The sequence below is a fragment of the Mya arenaria genome, chromosome 1 (assembly GCF_026914265.1).
Source record: "Mya arenaria isolate MELC-2E11 chromosome 1, ASM2691426v1".
Taxonomy (NCBI): domain Eukaryota; kingdom Metazoa; phylum Mollusca; class Bivalvia; order Myida; family Myidae; genus Mya; species Mya arenaria.
The window spans coordinates 18694523-18715994 of record NC_069122.1 but is presented as its reverse complement, the minus strand read 5'-3'; the positions used below and the strand labels follow the sequence as shown (position 1 = coordinate 18715994).

General features: G+C 34.1%; 1 protein-coding gene across 3 annotated transcripts in view; it reads right to left on the bottom strand.

The window, feature by feature from the left end:
- Positions 1–16876, bottom strand: part of LOC128231406 (CD109 antigen-like) — a 32855-nt gene extending 15979 nt beyond the window's left edge. For 2 of the 3 annotated variants that reach the window (XM_052944239.1, XM_052944417.1), the window contains exons 1-18: positions 16796–16876; positions 15270–15373; positions 14544–14701; positions 13274–13299; positions 11978–12152; positions 8504–8574; positions 7773–7937; positions 7476–7509; positions 5806–5890; positions 5502–5616; positions 4896–5060; positions 3881–3970; positions 3334–3537; positions 2662–2760; positions 2153–2215; positions 1678–1872; positions 911–1060; positions 157–234 (exon numbers count right to left, since the gene is read on the bottom strand). In XM_052944239.1, the coding sequence (XP_052800199.1) occupies positions 157–234; positions 911–1060; positions 1678–1872; positions 2153–2215; positions 2662–2760; positions 3334–3537; positions 3881–3970; positions 4896–5060; positions 5502–5616; positions 5806–5890; positions 7476–7509; positions 7773–7937; positions 8504–8574; positions 11978–12152; positions 13274–13299; positions 14544–14701; positions 15270–15343 (1947 nt within the window). In that variant the 5' untranslated portion in view covers positions 15344–15373; positions 16796–16876. Of the gene's footprint in view, positions 1–156; positions 235–910; positions 1061–1677; positions 1873–2152; positions 2216–2661; positions 2761–3333; positions 3538–3880; positions 3971–4895; positions 5061–5501; positions 5617–5805; positions 5891–7475; positions 7510–7772; positions 7938–8503; positions 8575–11977; positions 12153–13273; positions 13300–14543; positions 14702–15269; positions 15374–16621; positions 16641–16795 lie in introns of those variants that run through there. The other variant, XM_052944325.1, reaches the window with a different exon arrangement.
- Positions 16877–21472: the final 4596 nt, after the last annotated feature.

The window sequence follows — 21472 nt, the reverse complement described above, 5'->3', positions numbered from 1 at the left end:
ATGACTATACTAATGTTTAACAGAACCAACAATCAACCGACAGCATGATTTGATATTGCTTATTAAATGGCAAATCAGTTAAGAAAAAAGTGTCAATATGCAATTTCGGTTGCTGACAAATTGAAATTAAATAATAAGGAAATATTGTATACATACCTGCATGATCTGTTTTGGGTCGTGCATAGAGGCGGCATTCTGGGAAGGCCTGTCGTTCGGACGTAGAGATGTTATTACCTGTAAAATAGTCCGTTTTTGGAATAGCAAATTAACATACGATTTTGTTTTAGTAATGTGAAAACGAAAAAATAAACGAAGTTCAAATACTTTAATTAGTATTGAGTGCAATACATGCAGAGGTGGTGAAAATACATTTTGCATATTGACAGTTTCCAAAAACTGCTCTAAGAGAAAGTTGATTTTCAAATATTCTGCGTTTGGTTTTTGTTCAAACTGATCCCTCATTCATTTGTCTGCAGGCTTACATTGTTTTCAGTGCGGTACAATTTTACTTTCTATTCGTAGCATATAGGCATTTTCACTGCCCCTTAATTAAATGATTGGCAAGTTGTCAGTGCTTAGTTTATTTGCAAACAGTAGTAAATATAAGAACAACGGTTACACCAAACCAGCCACGGCAGTTATATCCCTTAGCTATAAAGCAATCACCGCCACAAGTAATACATGCCGTGATACTCGAAATCACGTGACGTCACTCCAAAAGTTAAAAAAAAACTTTTTTACATTATAACACGACGTTATCTAAATGAGCTTTACTGACATTTTGCGTAAAGACTTTAAAAAAAAAACAATTTTCAAAAAAAGGCTTATTAAGCTGAAAGAGATTGTCGTAAATGGTGGTTATCTGCTCGTAAAGGAAAATCACTACGTATGATATTGCGGTTACACATACATCAAATTGGGTGATGTCATTTCCAGTAGCCAACAATAAAACACTCTGGTCTACGGCAAGAATGTTTACTAGAGAGTCAGCATCAGTGGAAATTTGGAGAGAAACATTCTCAGCTGGTTCGGCTTGAGTTTTGTCAAACGACATTGATATCTGAAATAAGTCAAGTGCATGTATTATCATTAATAATATACTTATCATGATTATTACGAACATCCTTTCTACTTAATAAAAATATGAAAAATAAAGACACTCCAATTCATTCATGATTAGATATTTGTGTAATCTAAAGGTAGATACGAATTATATAGAACTGGTTGACATGTCATTAACTCGATCAGATTTACACATGGTTAAGAAGTTTTAGCTTCCATTTGTAATAGTATCTAATGGCTCACTTATTTTATATAGGGTAAGAAGTCAAAACAAAGAGTTCATGCTAAAAGTTTTTAAACTACTTGTATTAATGGTAAATCGTCGCTAGAAGTTCAAATAAAAGATATTTTGTTCGCAAATTTGACAGAATATATTCGATTTCATTGAAAAGCCGTAGTAATATATTTTGAAGGGTGATTGGGTAAAGGTTTGCAATTTGTTTTATACCTTTTTACATCTGTTAGATATTTTTTGTACATAGTTATAAATAAAATTACTCAACTTGAACTCATTTTGAAGAAACAAGAATGAAATATGTAAGAGAGTCCCTTTGACAAAAATGATACTATTGTAGAATTAATCCAGCATTATGGCTTTGGCCTTGTGCGTTTTACCTTGTTTTGGAAGACATCAGCGGATGTCTTTGCAACAAAATGAATGGAATCCGCATTCCAGGAATCCGTGGTGAAGTAATACACGATTAGTTTGCTGTATGGTTTCATATCGTCCCGAACTTGAAAGTGGATATGCTCTGTCTTGGAAACCGAGTCTAGTGCTCCTGATAGGGTAACGTGGTCGTTTGTTATCACCTGAAACAAGATATTTTTTTTAGTCATATCACTGGGCCTTTCAGAGGGCATCCCGTTCATCTAGACCTTCTGTGAGAATGTTATGGACGCGCTCGCTTACAGATAATTCCAGTTTTTCTTTGAACGTGTAATAACCTTCTATTGTGTATTTCCTTTTACATACCGCGCAATATGTGGAGACGCTTCGGATTGGAACAAAATTTATGACTTTACTTAACATAATATTAGGAATAATCTTTCTGGTATATTGGTTAAAATATGAAACGAACGAAAGCCTTACATAGTAGAAAACCTTTCCAAGTGGCACCGCACCGAGTAACTGAAAATCAACGACTTCCCCGATCTGAAAAAATGGATTATTAATTTACAAATAAGTATCAGTCATCAGTATTGTAATCAATCCTTAATATATAATTCAACAAACCGATCGATCGCAAGCATGCTCCTTACATATAGAAGATCAGTTACTCATTGATTCCGACAGGCATCGCTACAAGCGATGTTATATTTTGTAGTTCATTTTTGTCAATTATCGTTGGATCATTTATAAATGGCTGTCATTATAGGTCAAATAGAATATACATACTTTTCAAGTTTGATATTGATATTGTTTCATTTTGAAACATTCATACTTTTAATTTTGATTTTATTGCAGCAATATACCGGTTATATAAAAATCAAGTCAGTTGATATATTTGAGCAATTTGGGTGAAACTTCTGTTGAAAATTTCACTGAGCGGGGTTTCATGTGAATATGAAAACAATCAGAAGAAATGATACTATTCCTACCATTGATGAATTGACTTGAGACAGCTGAAGGTTTCCATTTTCAATCAACCAGGACGGCTTTGTCATGTCGTACGTGTCGGTGAGTCCTTTGTACTCAACCTAAGCACAACAAATCATAATGTTGATATGCGTTCATTTTTTATATTAGTCATTTAATAACTAGTGTTAATATTTACTTGGGTACACCTAAGAATTGATATCCTTATGTAAGCTGTCTTCTCGACCTAAACATACCAAAGAAAATATCGATAGTAAAAGCATCTCGACTTAAACATAATAAGACAATCATTTAATGTTAATATGCAGCTTATTAAAATAGTTATGCAGTTATAAACCCAATTGCATTGTCAACAAACATAAACCAACGTTCAAGCTTCAAATATTTAGAAATAAAGTATAAGAGAAAATTAAAATCGTGTTAACAAAACTGCATGACATAATGATAATTTTGATTGTCACATGCGTTACAATTCAGACAACCCTGTGCAATGAATTAACTTTTCCATTTGGTACACAAGACGAAGTTTCTGCGTTTAAGAAACCTCGCACTTCTCGTTTAAGATTAGAATTTTTCAGTATATGAACTAGTTCAATTTTAAGATCTGTAAAAAGCCGTTTACGCTTTTACATTTTGGCGAAGAAAATACATTAAATAATACTGATTTAACGAACTTGAAGATGGAGAGAGGTGGCGTTTTCTGGAGGATCAACCATAAACTCGATAATCCCGGTTGGTGATGGAGCGAAATGCTTGTCCGGTAGAGTGTGCGCTCGGTACTTTCCGTGGCTTTTGTCGTAAAATTTTACGTAACTCCGTAACAAAACATCCGTTGCGTTAGATATGACTGGACGACCGTCAGCTTGTGTTAACTTGATCTGTAAGGTCCAAAAAGTGAATAGTTTCTATCAAAATGAAGTTTCAGACAAACGTTTACCACAACTTAACTGTACACTCGAAACTTGTTAAAATATGCATACTGTTTAAACAGCAACATTTCAGCTAGAATGTCTGAAATGCATGACATTGACGTCACATACTTCTTCTGCATTATTAGAATATATTGCTTTCTCTACCTGTATAGAAAAATAGCCGAAATATGTGCAAAAAACTGAAATGTTTCCATCGCACCTGCATTTTTTGGAAATACATATCAATTATTTTAAGACTAATTTCACAAATAAAACAAAGTGAACAAAGTTTTTTTTCTTTCATACGTACGTGTCCAACGTAAGGTAGGCCAGGTTTGAAGAAGGTTGGACTGCTATCACGAGCGAACGACACTGTGAAGGGTTCTTTGTAGAAGAGAACCTAATATAAATATGTTTTTTAAACTTTAACATTTTGCAACTGTAATGTTATTAAAAGCTACATTGCCGGCATCCACTGTTACCACTACAATACAACCTTGGATAATTGTGTGTTTGTTACATACGACTCGATATTGTTTTGCCATCTGTAATTAAGATTGCGACCAACAAATTATACAAATTGTTCATATCCGGGGTCCATATTGTATAACCTTCTGGATATTTATCTATGTACATAATATATGGAACCATCAGCTTTACATTATTGATTTACATAATGCAAAGTATGGTGTATACCACAACATGGTTTCTATTACAATGTAATATATTCAATAAGCCTTGGGATCCCTAATCATTGAAGTACTTGGGGTTCACTTGGGGTTGTGTTATTAAGTTTCCTCAAGTTAATGCATACTTTGATAAGATTTACCTTTTAGGTTTTAACTTTATTCTGGACAAGAGCGAGGCTGTGCACGCAAACTGTTTTAAACCAACCAGTAAATTTACATTTTACTGACCATTCCAAGGTGGTACCTAACAATCCTTGATGAACACACCTATCTTTTATATAGTATATATTTATGCACTGTGTTGTTTGTGGAGTTTCTTGTTGTTGTTCTTGTTTTTGATGTGTTTTTTCGCGATATATTACTTTGGCATTCACCCTGTGCCACGAAACGGGCTTTTTGTTTGAGCTTTTGGATACTGAGCTTGTTTCTGTAGTTTTTCATATGAATTTAGAATCAGTTCATACGTTCTTCAATTATCCAGCATAGGACATGGTTTCCAGGGAAAATGGTTGAAAGTAATAACTAAATATATGTACCAATAAGACATGGTCCTTTGTAAAGTTTATTTTGACATTTCTGGAAATTGCCGACCGATCAGTTGCGATTGCTTTACAAAATCACACGATATCCACTCACCGATCCCGTAGCTTCCCTTGTGACATTGTTTAGACTCTCAGTGACCTTCACTCTTATGATGAGTTGATAGCCGGCCAGTTTCTCTACCAGTGGTTGGTATGAATAGGGGTCAACTTCGTTCAGGAGTTGGTCGAAGGGAATCGTGAATTTAGCATTACCGTTAAGCTAGAAATAGTAATGATCATATATAGCTTAGCTACTTGTACCGCCCTCAGGATATTAAGACTAGTGAATTCATATTTAAATGCAATATTTAGTTAACGTATTGTTACGTGTGGCACTAAACCAATTGTTGTTGCAAATAAATTAAATCTAATGAAAAAGGTTTGTAAAACATAGCAACGATATGTGCATAATACTCATAATACTTCCAAGTTGAAAAAGGGACATAGATATGGATATGCTTTAATTATAGCAATGTGGTTTGATACTTGAATATGTGCCCCTAGCTTTATGTACAAACCTAAACCGTTTCCAAGTAGCCAATATGAACGTGTTTTGATCAAAAACAACGAGGACGACACCGAAGCTGCTTACGACGACGACGACATGGCTTAAAAATATCCCGAGATAAAAAAGACCAGCTAGAACACAGTAAGATCTTACATCGAGCGATATTTTGACCATGACTTCATCGCCCTGGTACTTCCAAGGTGCCCCATTGTAGTTAATGTCGGCTGTTACATTTGCTGTTCCGATGACAGGTTTCCCGTATGTGTATCTAAACAGAATATATCGAGTTTGAGCTGCTTTTCAGTTTTCATTTTATTATTGCTTAAGTTGTGCTTGACAGCTATACAACAGCTATACAACACATGTTTATCAGTTCGTCGCTTAGGAAGGAAAGCACTTGGAGGTCTAATATAGCGCTATTTGTAATCTCTAAACCATAAGTAAACTGGTTTCCTACTTTGCTGTGATAGACCCTTGCATTTCCTTATCAGTGGTAACAACATAGGACGGCAAGTTGACATTCACGTCGAATTTCGGTAGCACTGAAAAACAAAAGCGTCAACTAGGTCACATCATTGACTTACATACCAGACAGGGTTATATTTGTTCCAGTTTTTCATAATACACTCCTTTTTGGTTTGAAATTAGATCATAGAACACAGGAAAACAAAGTGTTTTGGTCGAAACTATATCTTGTCCAAATATGCTGTACATTTATTAGGTAAATCAGCAGCCAGCTGTTATTTATATTAATCTAGTGAATCGGTTTATTTTTAAACATATGCTGTGCAAGAAGACCAACTATTATCTCTACCGTTACTTTGGTTAAAGATTCATTACTATACCTTTGCTCAAATAAAATTATTATGTGACATGCGTCGCATTAAGCCATTCTTTTGGTACATTCATACTAATTACCATCTGCCAATAGTTTGGCAAACGATTTTTATCAGCGGCAAATCAACGTTTAAAGCAATGGAGCCTGTACTTGACTTGTTCCATGAGTATTTCATGTTCTGCTCGGAAAGATATTTAAATATATATATGGACGATTTTTTTCTAACCGACTCTTTGCATCAAAATCGATGTTGTATTTTTTCATTTCTTTAAAAGAACTGTTTGTTCATCCGAAATATTTCCTTTCCATGACGTTTGTATTCCCTTGTTTAGTTTAAGCGAGAATCTTATTCGGAATAAGAATTTCTATTACAATCAATCAGGACTAACTTAATCAATGATTTTTTATAATTAAATGCGAAAACCGAGGAAACAAACTTTTAATAAGACTGAGGTACTTGTTCTTTTGCAAATGTTTACATGGATAAACAGGTATATAACATTTATAGTCTTTGAACTTATCTATGGCAACTTTCTATTTTGTATTCTTAAATGAAGTTCTCGTGGGACTTAACCTTGGTCTCATATAGAATGGTATCCTCGTCGCACTAGACCTAGAGCTGTAGCCTACTGAGAGCAATGGGTCTATTCACGGCGCAAAATCGTAGTTTGTGGGCTTCTGATTTTAATGATGTCTAGCGTAAAGAGAACACCATTTAACCTCAGTAGGCAGCACACGAAGGTCTAACGCTAGACACTTGTTTGTTGGCTACTGATTAACGGATGTTCTTTTTACGCTAGACCTTTGGTTGTTTGCTACTGATTAACGGATGTTCTCTTGACGCTAGACCTTTGGTTGTTTGCTACTGATTAACGGATGTTCTCTTGACGCTAGACCTTTGGTTGTTTGCTACTGAGGTTAAACGCTGTTCATTTTGGGCTAGACCTTGGTTGCTGGCTACTGAGATCTTTACTCTCTCATTGGATTTATACTTGTGCTTTTATTTGGGCCCCTAAGCAGGAGTTATTTCTGATTTTCGACTACTGGGCTTGTCCCTGTAGCCTTCATCGTATTAATAAAAGGGTTTTCCCATTCAGACAGGATTTTCTGGTGTTAAAGTGTTTCAATAAGCACACGGACTGTAGGAAAACATCGAGTAGAGAAAAGACGGTTTAGTTATTGGAAAATGTTATTCATATATCGAAAGCCTTTTCAGAGGAATATTGCTCATCTATTTTTCTTATCTGTTAAAGGAAATTGTTTATCAAAGCTATTCAACATGTTCTTACCATATTTGTCTACTTGAAATATCTTTGAATTTGACTGAAATAAAACATATAACCTAGATTCAAATTTATGCACAGTATGATAATGTATTAAATACGAATTACATCAATTTCTAAATAACGTTCAGAATTTTGAGGTGCTTCCATTCAATGATAGTTTTGCTAAGTTAAAATTATTTTGTTACTAAATACAATTGATAATAAATATATCTTAAAGTTATGTAATTCATAAACATAAATAATAAGTAAAAATATTAAATAGTACATAATCATCAATATATGTTCAAAATCTAAATTTACCTTCTCAAAATACTCGACGCCGTCGTACCGATGCCTTAAAGCACGTGATTCTACCAGCCATGTGCCTAGAACGGGCTCTTCATCCATGAGCATGAAATCCTCGAGCACCCCATATGTGCCGGAAGTGACGTTTGCCAGCTTTTTCATATGGTTGCCCTTAGGATCCTGAAAGGAGAGTACAATGGTTTAAGTTCAGGATAAGATTCATGAACTGTGTAATTATACTATTCCTAAATTTGGCTCAATTGTTAATACAACTAGAGTTGTACTATGAATCTGACTCGATTATGATTCCTTGTTAATATTCAATCCTGCTTTTCAAAAATGAAAATGTCCAGAAACATATCTCTTACAGACAAGTTGAACATTGAATATGTTAATCCGATAATAGGTTATAGCTCGTCATTGTAATGTCGCACCAAATTACATACTTTGCAAGAGTGTTTGATGTTATGTCGAAGGCTTGGAATAACATCAATAACGTATACAATGACGGCTAGAGAATCCATAGTGTGTCCTTATATTGCGTATTTATGATTCATCATACCATCTATTATATGCGGATAGGATTGATTTGTTTTCGATATTGTCTTAATATTGACAGCCTCATACTTCATGGTCAGAATGACATATGAATGGCGAACGGGGTTTTATTTGGCAATTTGAATAGTGACTTGTACAAAAATATTATTTATGGGTTAATCTGGGGAGAGAATTATAATCAAACTTACATAAATGTCGACATTGAAGCGTCCGTTGAAAACAGTCATGTCAGAGTAGACTCCGAATGTCCGGAAATTAACTAAAATGCCAAACCATTTTTCAAATAAATATAACTTATTTAAAAAGTGTAAAACATGTATATTTTTAAGTACCATAGTTACATGAAATAGCTAGGATACACATCAGTTTATGATTAAAATGATTAAAACACGCTTATTGACATATGAGTTTAGTTCAAATACCAGTTTGAAAAAATGAATAGCAATGAAATGAACATAATAGGACATCTATTAAACTATACAATTAAAGCTAAAAGTACAAGCCCAGATGCCAATAAATGCACAAGAATAAGGTAAAACAGACACTGAAAGAGAGACACATACCGTACAAATAACGTAATGGGCGGTATGAGTTTAGATTTATCTCTCTGGTACACAACCTTGGTTTCAGATTGTCAGCTAAACTAATCATCATTATACCATAGTCACTGCATTCGGAGCTCCTCGGCCATTTTTATCGAAAACAACCTCGGATGTATGCCAATACATCAGTAGAAATAGTTCGTAAAATTTTGAATTATATCATTAATTAAATGTAGTGTTTTAGCTTGTATTTGTTGATCTTAGTTGCCAGTGAAGTGTATTGTTGCAAACATAATTAAGATTCCCAAGAGTAAAGTCATTACGTTTAACTGCTTAATTAAATTACTACGCGATCTACTTCCAGCGGATTTTAACAGTACCGATTTCTGACACTGTAAACCGTCCATATACATCCGCGGTTGTTTCCGATAAAAATGGCCGAGGAGTTTCGAATGTAGCCACTGGACTGAGTGTTTATTCCCCAATCGGGCAACACTGAATTTGAAATTCCTTGTTTCGCGATCGGGAAATTTCCTGCACTGGTCCACAAGACAAACATGTGAACGATGTCTTAGAGAGGCATGAATAATAGTAAGCAAAGATATTTGCGGATAAAATTGCAAGTGCTCAAAAGCTACAATTCGTCCAGTGCAACAACTAAATTGTTGTTGACTTTGGTCAAGGGAAACATTTGAAAATATGTCCAAGAGCTCATTTGGTCAAGAGCACCTGTATAATGCCATTCATGTTGGTCAAGTGCATGTATTTATATTGTACAGAAATCCTATTTTGGTCAAGGGCAACATCTGTATCGTTCCGAGACTCTTATTGGCGTACAGCACAAGTACACTACTTTCATCAAGTGTAGAAACCGTTTTGTTCCGAAACCCTAATTTGTTCAAGGGTAGCATGTGCATTGTTCCGAAACTGTTATTCGGTCAAGGGCAACATATGAATTGTTCACAATACTTATGTGAAGAACTACAAAAACCTGTTCGATTAAGTGTAGCATCTATGTTGTCAAGAAAACATTTTTTAAAAATACGAATATCATACATGAATTTCAATCTGGGTTTCGAGAAAATCATTCTTGTCACACAGCGTTGATAAGAATAATTGATGATTGGATTGATGGAATTGACAATGGAAACTATTTAGGTGCTCTCTTCCTTGACGAAAGGCTTTTGATCTAGTAGATCACCAAATTATTTTGCATGAATTAAAATTATACAATTTTAGTGATAATTCCGTTCTTCAAATACGCAGGAAATTGAACGTACGTTGCAAATAAATTTAGATATAATATCGGAGTGGTGCAAAATAAACAACATGGTAATACATCCATTGAAAAAGAAATGCATGTTGCTTGGTTCAAATGCAAAGTTAAGAAATGCATGTGCACTCAAATTATTCGTAGACAAAGTACTTATTGACAATGTAACTTAAAAGAAATTGCTTGGAATTGTTATTGATTCATCATTGTCATGTAATCTGCAAGTTGACTTTGTCAGCAAGAAAGTAACTGCAAAGATAGCTCTTTTAAAAAGACTAAATTACTTTTTAACGGATCAAATGAGACAATTGTTTTATAAATCGTATATACTTCCTTATGTTTGACTACTGTTGTAGTGTGAAACGAATAACCATGCTTCAAAAAAGAGCTGCTAAAATTATTTTCTTTAAGCCTATTAGAACGCCATCGCATGAATTATTTAAACAATTAGAATGGCTTCAATTTGAATACCGTTGCAAATATCAAACGGCTGTTATGGTATAAAAATAAATTAACAATCTTACACCGAGTTATATAAGAGACATTATAAAGTTATCAAACAATACAAGATATGGATAACGATCTTCTACGCGACAAGACATTGCCCACATTCGACATAAAACTCAATACAAGAAACACTCGTTTGCATGCTACAGTGGGACTGTTTGGAACTCTTTACCAGAACGACTACGTAAATCGGAAACGGAAAAGACATTTAAAGCCTGCTGCAAGAAGTTCTTTTTACATCATCAATTGCAAAACCGTTGTAAGAACCATAACAGCCGTTTGATATTTGCAACGGTATTCAAATTGACAACATGGAAGGCCAACAAGACGAAGTAGATGGCCTTCCATGTTGTCAATTTGAATACCGTTGCAAATATCAAACGGCTGTTATGGTATATAAATATATTAACAATCTTACACCGAGTTATATAAGAGACATTATAAAGTTATCAAACAATACAAGATATGGGTTACGATCTTCTACGCGACAAGACATTACCCACATTCAACATAAAACTCAATACAAGAAACACTCGTTTGCATGCTACAGTGGGACAGTTTGGAACTCTTTACCAGAACGACTACGTAAATCGGAAACGGAAAAGACATTTAAAGCCTGCTGCAAGAAGTTCTTTTTACATCATCAATTGCAAAACCGTTGTAAGAATTGTAGGCATAATTCCATAACTATTGTTTTTACATTATATATATCTCGAGTAAGGTGTTAAATACATGTGTGACTGTACTACTTACTCAGTTAATAAATTTTAATGATACGATTTGTTAACCTTTAGGTACAAATTGATGTATTGTTCGGCATTGATGTTATAATTAATGTATTATATTCATGTTTCTTTATGTTTTCGTATAACATTTTAATACGTACCCTTTTGAAATAACATACATTTATGCTTACGTTTTCATTCTAAGCATTTATGTATGTGTGCGTGTGTATGTTCTTTCAGAAGGCCACATTGTTAATAAGTCGTGTGTTATGTTTGTTTATAATATGATGTCTATGTCTTAATGTGTTACCTTCTTATAATAAGTTATTATTGTTAGTAGTAGTATTATTATTATTAAGAAGTTCTAATTTGGTCAAAGGTAGTATCTCTAATGTTTCGAAACTGTAATATGTTTAAGGGCAACAAAACACTAATTTGGTCAAGAGCGAGAACTTAATTGTTTCTAAATACTTATTTGGTCAAAGGCAGACACACACTCATTTGGTCAACGGGAACAACGGGAACAATTAAATGCGTTTTAAAATGAACCAAAGTACAAATTTTGTCAATGAGTAAATTTTCAAAACAGTCATTTTGTCAAGGGAAAATCATTACTTGTCTGTCCTGGTTTGTAAACCGCTTTGTCTAACTGAATATGGACTGCGAAACGTTTTGGGACCGTGCCAGAGTCGTAATTTAGTCGAGCGTGTTGCTGGAAATAGACCCCGCTCAGTCCATGTACGAGTAGCGTGAATCTCGTGATATTGGGTTGTCCTATGTCCGCAGGTACCTGAAATGATATTTAACATATATATTTGGTGCACACTATATCTTAACTTGAAATAGTTTGATAACATAAACGATTTTATTGTACTAACTTAATTTCAATTATAAGAAATTCAATCCTAATTGTATATTGACTGACTTTAAAGTTAATCGACAAAGGCTTCGTTCTCCTTTTTAAATTAATAATAAAGATTAGGTTTTAAAAGTAAAGTTAATATATATGTTTTAATAGTCTGTAAGGATTAATTCTTCATTGTTTTTTTTCTGTTTTTTTTTTCAAATATAAATGATAGAATCCTATCCCTTTCAAACATCTTTATAATATTAAATGGTATCGCTGATTCTACCTGCGACGTAAACAACAGTAAAATAAATTGATCCAATGTTGCAGCAGTACACGCAAACATTTCACTTATAAATCCCTATTTAGAAAAAAATCGCCCAGCCATACCAATTCATTTAATTTTGTTCAAGTCAAACATACAATGAGAACTTTATTGGCAAACCTAGAAGCCATTTTTCTATAGACTGCATATGGTTTAAAACGTTACTGACATAAGACAAATCATATTAATGCTTTTGCAGAACAAACAAAAACACACCGATATTTACATTTTTCTAAATATAAGAGAGTGCAGACACTTTAGTTGATAAAGTGATAATCAGTATTTCAAAACTGCCTGTGATGTTTCGTTTCAGTTTTTGTACGTTATCGCTATCTACAAATTTACGTACAATATATGACACTATTTGGAACTCTTATCAACGACAAAATATCAGACCATGATGTAGCATTAAAATTCAGAACATAGTTGTACGAGCAAATTCGAAACAAGTTATCCTCCTAATTCAAGAGCAAACCAACAGTATATAAATAGCATAAGTAATTCGTTCACAAGACAGGGCCGCTATTCGTTAACGTCTGAATATTCAGAAAATCTTCATTTTTTTAATATTCAAACATATCATAATATTATATTATTTTATCATTTCTATCTAGCATTGTTAAACATAATAAAACAAATATGTATAATAAAATGATTGATTTTCACTGCCAATGTCAAGCGAAAAAAATGCAATAGTTTTTAGTTTTCTTTTTCAGACTCAAAGCATTAAATAACGCACCTGCATCTGAAGCAATCCGCCTTCTCCTGAAAATGAAGAAATAATGACGTGGTTCGATATCTCAGAAGTTATACTATACTGTATAGGCATTAAATAAAACATCTTCCGCTGATCGATGTTTCTGTTAGTGTAAATATAGGGAAATGAGTATATACGACGGGCGTTCAGTATGTAATGTAACATGAATTATAATTCGGAAAAAGTATCAAGGTCTAGGTATATTAAAACATATTTAGATACTTGTATCAATCCTTTTTATACTGAAATTATTTTTTGTATTATTATAATTCACCTTTATCCCTGCTCCTCAGTATTTCCTTATAAAAAGATGTTTTCCTTAATAAGCAAATGTAATTAAGCAATACTTTAAATAGTTTCAAAATTTGAAATTAAATGCTAAAGCGAGCTATAAGGAAAACTTTTTTAATACAGAATTTGTGGCAACTAACGACTACTGCACTGCACAATGTTTGATTATTTCGACCCACGTGTGTGTGTATGTGTGTGTGTGCGTGTGCGTGCGTGCGTGCGTGCGTGCGGGTGTGTGTGTGTGTGTGTGTGCGGGTGTGTGTGTGTGTGTGTGAGAGACACAATAAGAACTGTGACGACCACCTGTCATTTTGCATGAGTTAAACTTGTATCCCCTATTTGAGACAACATGGCAGATTAAAATACTGTTGTGATCAACACTTATGAATGTACTTAACGCTATAATTTTAATGCATATGCAAACGCTTTAACTTATGTCATAGATACTTTCAAAATTGACACTGATCTTCGTTTAAGATTAAGCCTTGACCCTTGATTAAGCCAGAATACCCTAATTTACCATATTCAATGTTTAATTGATACATCATTTATTGATGTAGTTTATTGTTATTTTCCAGACAAGAGCAAGAAACCCCATTTTATAATACGTATGGATCAATTCGTGTAAACTCGTCCATATGAAAATGCGAACGGCAGTTGCATTATACATTGGGTATTTTTTCTTTCAAGGTCAAATAAGTGATTTATTCTTATTGAACTAAACACACTATTTGGACAACTTATTTAAATGTTTACAAGTAAACATAAAAACTAGGGTTTTCACATTGTGATAATTGGAAAATAGCCAAAACTGTACATGTAATTATATAATTTGCAATTTCGTTATTGCATATAGGTCGACCTTGTTTTTATTTACAAAAGTTGAAAAAATGAAATCTTCCGTGAATTTAATCGTTAAAGACTCGTCTACCAGTATATAAATTCACGTAAATCAACCTACCGTTAGCAAACGTATGTGTAAGAGATACAAGACTGTGGTGGTCGTCCTGAAGAAGGTCCATTTTGACCATCACGTCTTCTGACGTATTGTAAAAGTTGAACGTTATGGGCAGAGGTACACTTGGCGTAATTTTGTCCGGCAGCACTATCCAGTGTGTACTGTAATATAATATTCGCAATGTCAAGATAAACTTGTAAAATGTATGTTTGTTGTCTTGCAACAGTATCTTTGTTAACTGTAAAACGACCGCACGCCGACAGCTAAATACTTATATTACCCCACTGCACTACCTAGTATGTACTGTATAACGGCTGAACGTCGACATCATGTTTACCTATATTGACCCCCATGCATTACAGCCATTACTTAGAAAGTACTGTATACCGGCTGCATCCTACTACATTATCTAGTACGTTATGTATAACGTTGGCATGCCGGCGGCGGTATACTTATATTGCCAACTGCACTACCCAGTACGTACTGTATAACTGCTGCACCTCACTAAATTACCTAGTGCGTACTGAATTACGGCTGCATGTCATGTTAAAACCATCGGATTGATTTGTCTTGGTAGCACAAAATTTGAACTATATTTAAAGCTGAGTGTTAAAATACGACCTGTTGAATTTGTTCATAAGAAATGAAAGTGTTTTTTTATGATAACCACATGTTTGCCTTTGAGTGTCTTTGGTACATAATATATTTTCTGATAGATAAAGTAAATACCCAGATATCGCTGGTTTGGCCAGTAGAATTGGCCCAAGCACTAGTGCCAGCATTAGGATTGGGTGTGTCCCCATTTCCGGTACTGAATTATCTATGGTTTAAACCTGAAAAATAAATGGTTTAAGTATAAGCAATTAACAAATAGCCGATAGGGATAATGCTACGCCTATCGTTACCTTCACATCTTTCACACCCGAAGCGGACTCTACTACTTAACTATTAATGGCTATTGCTTTTTACAAATTTATCAAAATTGATACATAGAAACAGCGTTGTACACTGTGTTGACAAGTGCAGCTTGTCGGAGATATGGCGGATTGAAACAGGCTGAATTGGTTAGTTCGTGGCCGAGTCATAATTAAGAAATTACTTGTTCATCAACTTATATCTAATAGGTTAATTTTACATGGGTCAATATCAATGTTGTTTTAGTATGTCAGGCGCGTAGGAGCTGAGGCTGCAAGGGCCGCGACCGTGGCCCCAATATTCTGGATAGTAACGGCAATGGGGCCGCTAATATTTGATACCGATTTTCTTAATAATCATATTTCAAATAAAGCTACGCGCATATAGATCAATACCAGCCTGACACGATATTGAATAAACAGGTCACCATGTCATAATTAAACCTGTGGCTTTCTAGCTAATTGACGTGTGAATGGCGCGAAAACAGATTATTAAAGACGGGTAAGTGGAAGAAGAGGCCAGAGCGCGCATTATTGGTCAGAAGAGTCAGATGACCTCATTTGACTTTCTCTTTGGTGTGACACTTGGGTATGAACTGTTAAAGCACAGCGACAACATAAGCAATGCTCTTCAACACAAAGACGTGTCAGCTTCTGAAGGTCACGATCTTGCCCAATTAAGCAAACTACGCACCGATGACGCATTTGATCAGTTCTGGGGATCAATTGACACCAACCTCGATAACGTTGATGTCAACGAACCAACACTACCCCGTGGACATAAAATGCCAAGATGAGTATCCGAATTCACAAAAGGACCTTTATCGCCAGCAGTACTTTGAGGCGTTGGACATGTCGATTAACTGCATCCAAGATCGGTTCGATCAACCAGGATTCCGGCTATATGTAGACGTCTACATGACTCACTTCAGCTTTGTAGAGGACCCTACCGCAGCTGACGACATCCAGCATGTCATGGAAGTATACAAGGGCGACATCAACGAGGTAGCGTTTGGAGCCCAGGTAGATTCGCTCCGCACTCTCCTACAGTTTTATATCTATCAACTATTTTAACCGAAAAGTGTTTAGATAAAAACATGACAATAAAACCTGAACTCACTGGAAATCGAGTCTTTCAATGCTTAAAATTGAAAAACAAAATATCACCCTTTCCGTGGCCCCAATGTCAATTTCCTTCCTACACCACTGTATGTAGTGAGTTATATGTGAGAGTCTCAGACAAAATGGATTCCTTCATTTGAAAAAGAAATCAGACTTTAAAGCAAAACACAGTATGCTAATCAAAAAAGAACGAAGAAAGCTACACAAAAACGTACTTACTTAGTAGTTCCTTACAACGTGTAGTTAAGTCCTAAATATGTATTTGAGTTCGTTTTGTCGATGTAGTACTTATATAGTGCTAATCTCAGACCGCCAACTGTTTCTTATCATTGAGGCCAACAATGACGAATCCCGTTCCAAAAATTCCGAACGTCTTGCAAAATATGTAGGTGTGTAGTGTTTCGATGAAAACTGTACGTATTTGGCAAACGTACTTGATTGACTGTCCCGACCGCCACCTTTATCAACAAGGATAGCCGTGTTCGTATTATTAAATAAACCCTGTTTACTGTTAAACAGAACATAAAGACAAGTTTTATCAGTGCATGAGCCGCGTCACAAACATGAAGGAACGGGCACAATAGGCTAAAACGTAGCTTATTTTCGGTTTAAAGGCACAACGTTTTTTACTATCATGATACATAGTTTCCATAGTTTCTTTCAAATGGATAAACCAGCCTTAGACATTTGAGCATACATCGATGAAAAACACTTATATACAAACAACATTCAATAAATAGTTTGTCACAAGTTGTTATTAAAGGTACAAAGTGATTAAGAATGTTTTACATATATGCAAACATATTGTGATAACGAGAATAATTCTACAAGAAATGAACATTTCCAACATATTGTTTATGCAGAGGTACTATTATATATGTGTCTGTGATGCTTTAATATCAAATATCTGGATAAAAGAGAATATAAATCGTGTATTCAAACCCTTATCTCAAAATCTCATTTAATATCTTATCAGGTCAAGATGACTATTCACAAATATTTAAGCTTTATACCAGCTTAAAAGGGGCAGATTTTAGATTGACAAACGTCAACGAATCATTTCACAAAAACACATTTATGGATATCGCTGTGAAATGTATACCTATTCACTATGCAACAATTCGTAGTTTAGATAAGCCAAAGGGTATAATTCTTAAATCAGAAAATTATCTTACAAACATGACAAACTAAAACCACAGCTACATGTTGTCAGGAAATGCGTGTGATTTGGGTCATATTTAAGAGAGGTTGGAACTAAAATTTCTTCCTCCCCAGATATTTAGTAGATCCAAATATTTGGCCATGCATGAAATTGTTTTCTTCCCCACATATATTTAGTATCCTTATTGAACTACACTTAAAAATCATTTTGTTTAACTAGGGTGGGATAAAATGCATCTACCATGGCCGGTCGTGCAAGATGGTTCATCCCAACCTTCGCACAGGTCGGCCTTTTGAAACTCGTCAAACCTCGTTTTCGCAAAATACAGGCTCGGGATAAATCTTTCTTACACTCGGCCATAGGACACTTATAATCAAATATGACTAAACATGCAAGATAACTCTTTTTATAGAAACTGAAAGGGTAAACGAATCTATCTAATCCGCGACTTTATTGGAAAATAGTTAGAATGCTTGTAAAACGAAACAGCAACAAATGCAATGAAATTTCATTCACCGCAAAACGAGTATTCTCATTAAACAGTTAATGACTATTATTTCAAATACATCTATTCGAGAAAGTATATATCCGACAAGATGGAAACTTGCAAATATAAGGCCTTTTTATAAAAAAGGGTGTCCGCACTTCTGTTTGCAACCATAGTCAAATATCGTGGAAAGGTAACATAATGAATTATTGTTATCACTTACACAATATACTATACGTATATGCCCCAAACCAACATCAGCTACAAGCAGCAGTCAGGTTTATTCCTGGTAACTCGACGGTTTATCGGTAAATAGATATATATTACCAAATATGTAAATCAATCAAAGACAAACAATCAACCAGTATTGCAGCTTGCGATATATCCAAAGCGTTTGACAGAGTTTGACATCGTGCTCCCATAATCAAATACCAATAATAAGGACTTTCAGGATACGTATTAAGATGGTTGTATCATGATCTTCTAAACAGGTCTCAACGGATTTTATAGGTACTTTCTTTTATAAGTTTACGTAATTTACAGCTGGAATCCAACCAGGTTCGGTTCTTGGTCCACTTCTTTTTCTTATTCACGTAAACGATAGTGTTTATAGTTTATACCCTTGCATCCTAAACTAGGCTATAAGTAAACGGAAGTTAAAGTCAATTTTTATTTGCTCACTTAAAAACCAGCAGCAATCATCATTTCTTTTTGATAATACTAGAACTGTGTGCCCATCACAACCATCTAGGCGGTACACTGAGTGCTGATAGTACTTGGTATCACCATATAGACAATATTATTAGTGCTGCTAGAAAAGTCATTGGTTCTATGCATGCTTTAACATAAACTGCAGCGTAAAAATCTTAATCGAATATATATTTATATCGTACCAAAGACAAATTCTTTAAATCGTAGAATATGTACTAAATGCAATACGAACTGTGTTGAAAATGATTACCACTTCCTTATTATATTTTCCATAAATGCATTATTCAGTAAGTAGTTTAAGGTTTCTCAGTCAAAATTTATAATTTTTTTATACATGTGTATGCATTGATTTTGAATAAGAGTGTCACTAAAGTATTGTTCACATTGTTCATGTTTGTCCAAATTTGTAAATTACCAAATGTTAAAGCCATTAAAAATGCAACTTTTATATCAAGCTTTTAAAGGGCTGGGATAAAACTCTTGCATGTTGATAAAATACTGATAAAAAATATGCTTAATTTTGACGATGATGTATCCACCCATTTAGTTGGCATACTTTTCTCCATAATAGTATTATGAATATGCTGATTTATTGTTAATTTAACCACCATGCTTGTTTGTTCAGTGTTATGGAATTGTATTTAGCACTAAAATATTGACTTGACTCGAATTGAGTATCAATAATTAGACTAATTACGGAAATCGGATGATATCCATTGTCGGACAGAAGAGAAATACAAAGTTAATATAAGTATACAAATATATTCACGGTGATTAACGTACATACTTATCATTTTTCCAACAATTGTAAACGATTCTAATCCTTATAATTTGAGAAAAAAATGAAAAACTTGTAACAGTTGTCGTCGTCGTTATCATTATGGAATTCTCTTGATATTAATGTGAGACAACTTTTTTGGGCTTCAAGCGTAAATTAAAAAATACATCCAAAACAAACCGCTGAAACCTTCTTTTTATCTTAGTGGCGAACGTCACTTATCCGTATATAATGCGCGACTAAGAAACAATTGTGGTGATTTAAATTGCGACTTATTTTACAATCACGTTGGAGACTCAACGCTATATGTGCACAGTGTGATTTAATAAAAAATGATGAACATTTCATCCCCCGCTGTACACTATTCACATAGCAACGGTTATTTTATTTCTTTTGAACCACAAGACAATTCCACACTGTGAGCACAGCTAGATTAATTTTCGGTCTTAAATGTGCACACAATCTAGTTTAAACCCTCATTTAATATAAATTTTACAGACCGTTCAGAGGACGATACCTCACAATACTTGATAAATATCCCTGGTTTGATATATTATCTATGTAGTGTGTTGTTTGTTGACTGTAGTGTTGTTGTTCATTGTTTCTGCCTTTAAATGTGTTTTTTCTTGGTCTGTGCCATATTGGCGTTAACCCTGTGCCATTTAACGGGGTTTATGTTTAAACTTTCGACTACTGAACTTGATTCTGTAGTTGTTTTTTATAAACATTGACGGAGTTTAAGATTTAAAATGTTATATCAATTAGAGAAGTTTAATGTTTCGTAAAAATACTCATCGTTTAAGTCATTCGGAACTCCTCGGTCATTTTTATCGAAAACAACCTCTGATGTATTTGAACGGTTTACATACTCAGAAATTGGTATTTTTAAGTCCGCTGCAAGTAGATCGCGTAGTAAATTAATTTTGCAGCTAATGTTAATGACTTAACTCTTGGTAACCTAAATTATAATTGCAATAATACACTTCACTGGCAATCAGTTTAAACTTAGATCAACAAATATAAGCTAAATAACTGCATTAAATTTATAACATAATTAAACGAACTAATTCTACTGATGTACCAGCATACATCCGAGGTTGATTGGCCGAGGAGTTCCGAATGCGTTGAAAAGTAACAAAATCATTAGCAGGAGCCTACTTCTCAATCTCCTCTTCTTTCAATGTTTCTTTTCCTTTAACCTCTCACTACAATTCTCTCATTGCTTTTTTCTATTCTAACAGATATACAGATAAACAATTAATATACTTAACTATTTTGCTATAAAAACACCCTTGATTGGAAATTTATAAGATGTTGGTAAAGGACCGACTGATGGTGGCATAACTCTTTACCAATCCCTTCACGTGTTTGATAAGATATTATTTGTTTCAGATATAATATAAACCTGTTTATGTTGTATTAATTATTTCATTGTATTACTTTCCATGCAGTCAAATATTATTTAATTAAAATAGGCTTGTAAACACTTGATTGATGCAAAGTTAATTTTAATGCATTGTAATGTTTAACTCAGTTGATTTAAATGTTTCAAAACAAATCAAACCAATCATATGTGTATACTAGTTAAAAAATATAAGCATTTATAAATGAAGTTTTCAATTAATAGCTACGTGGCCATATATTTTTTTAAACAGTGCCAAGATGTATATGCACCCTTTATGTATATATATAGACTAGAATAAATAAAAATAATTTGTTTCTGCCCTCTGTGAGATTTAAGTTCAGAGTTACTATCAC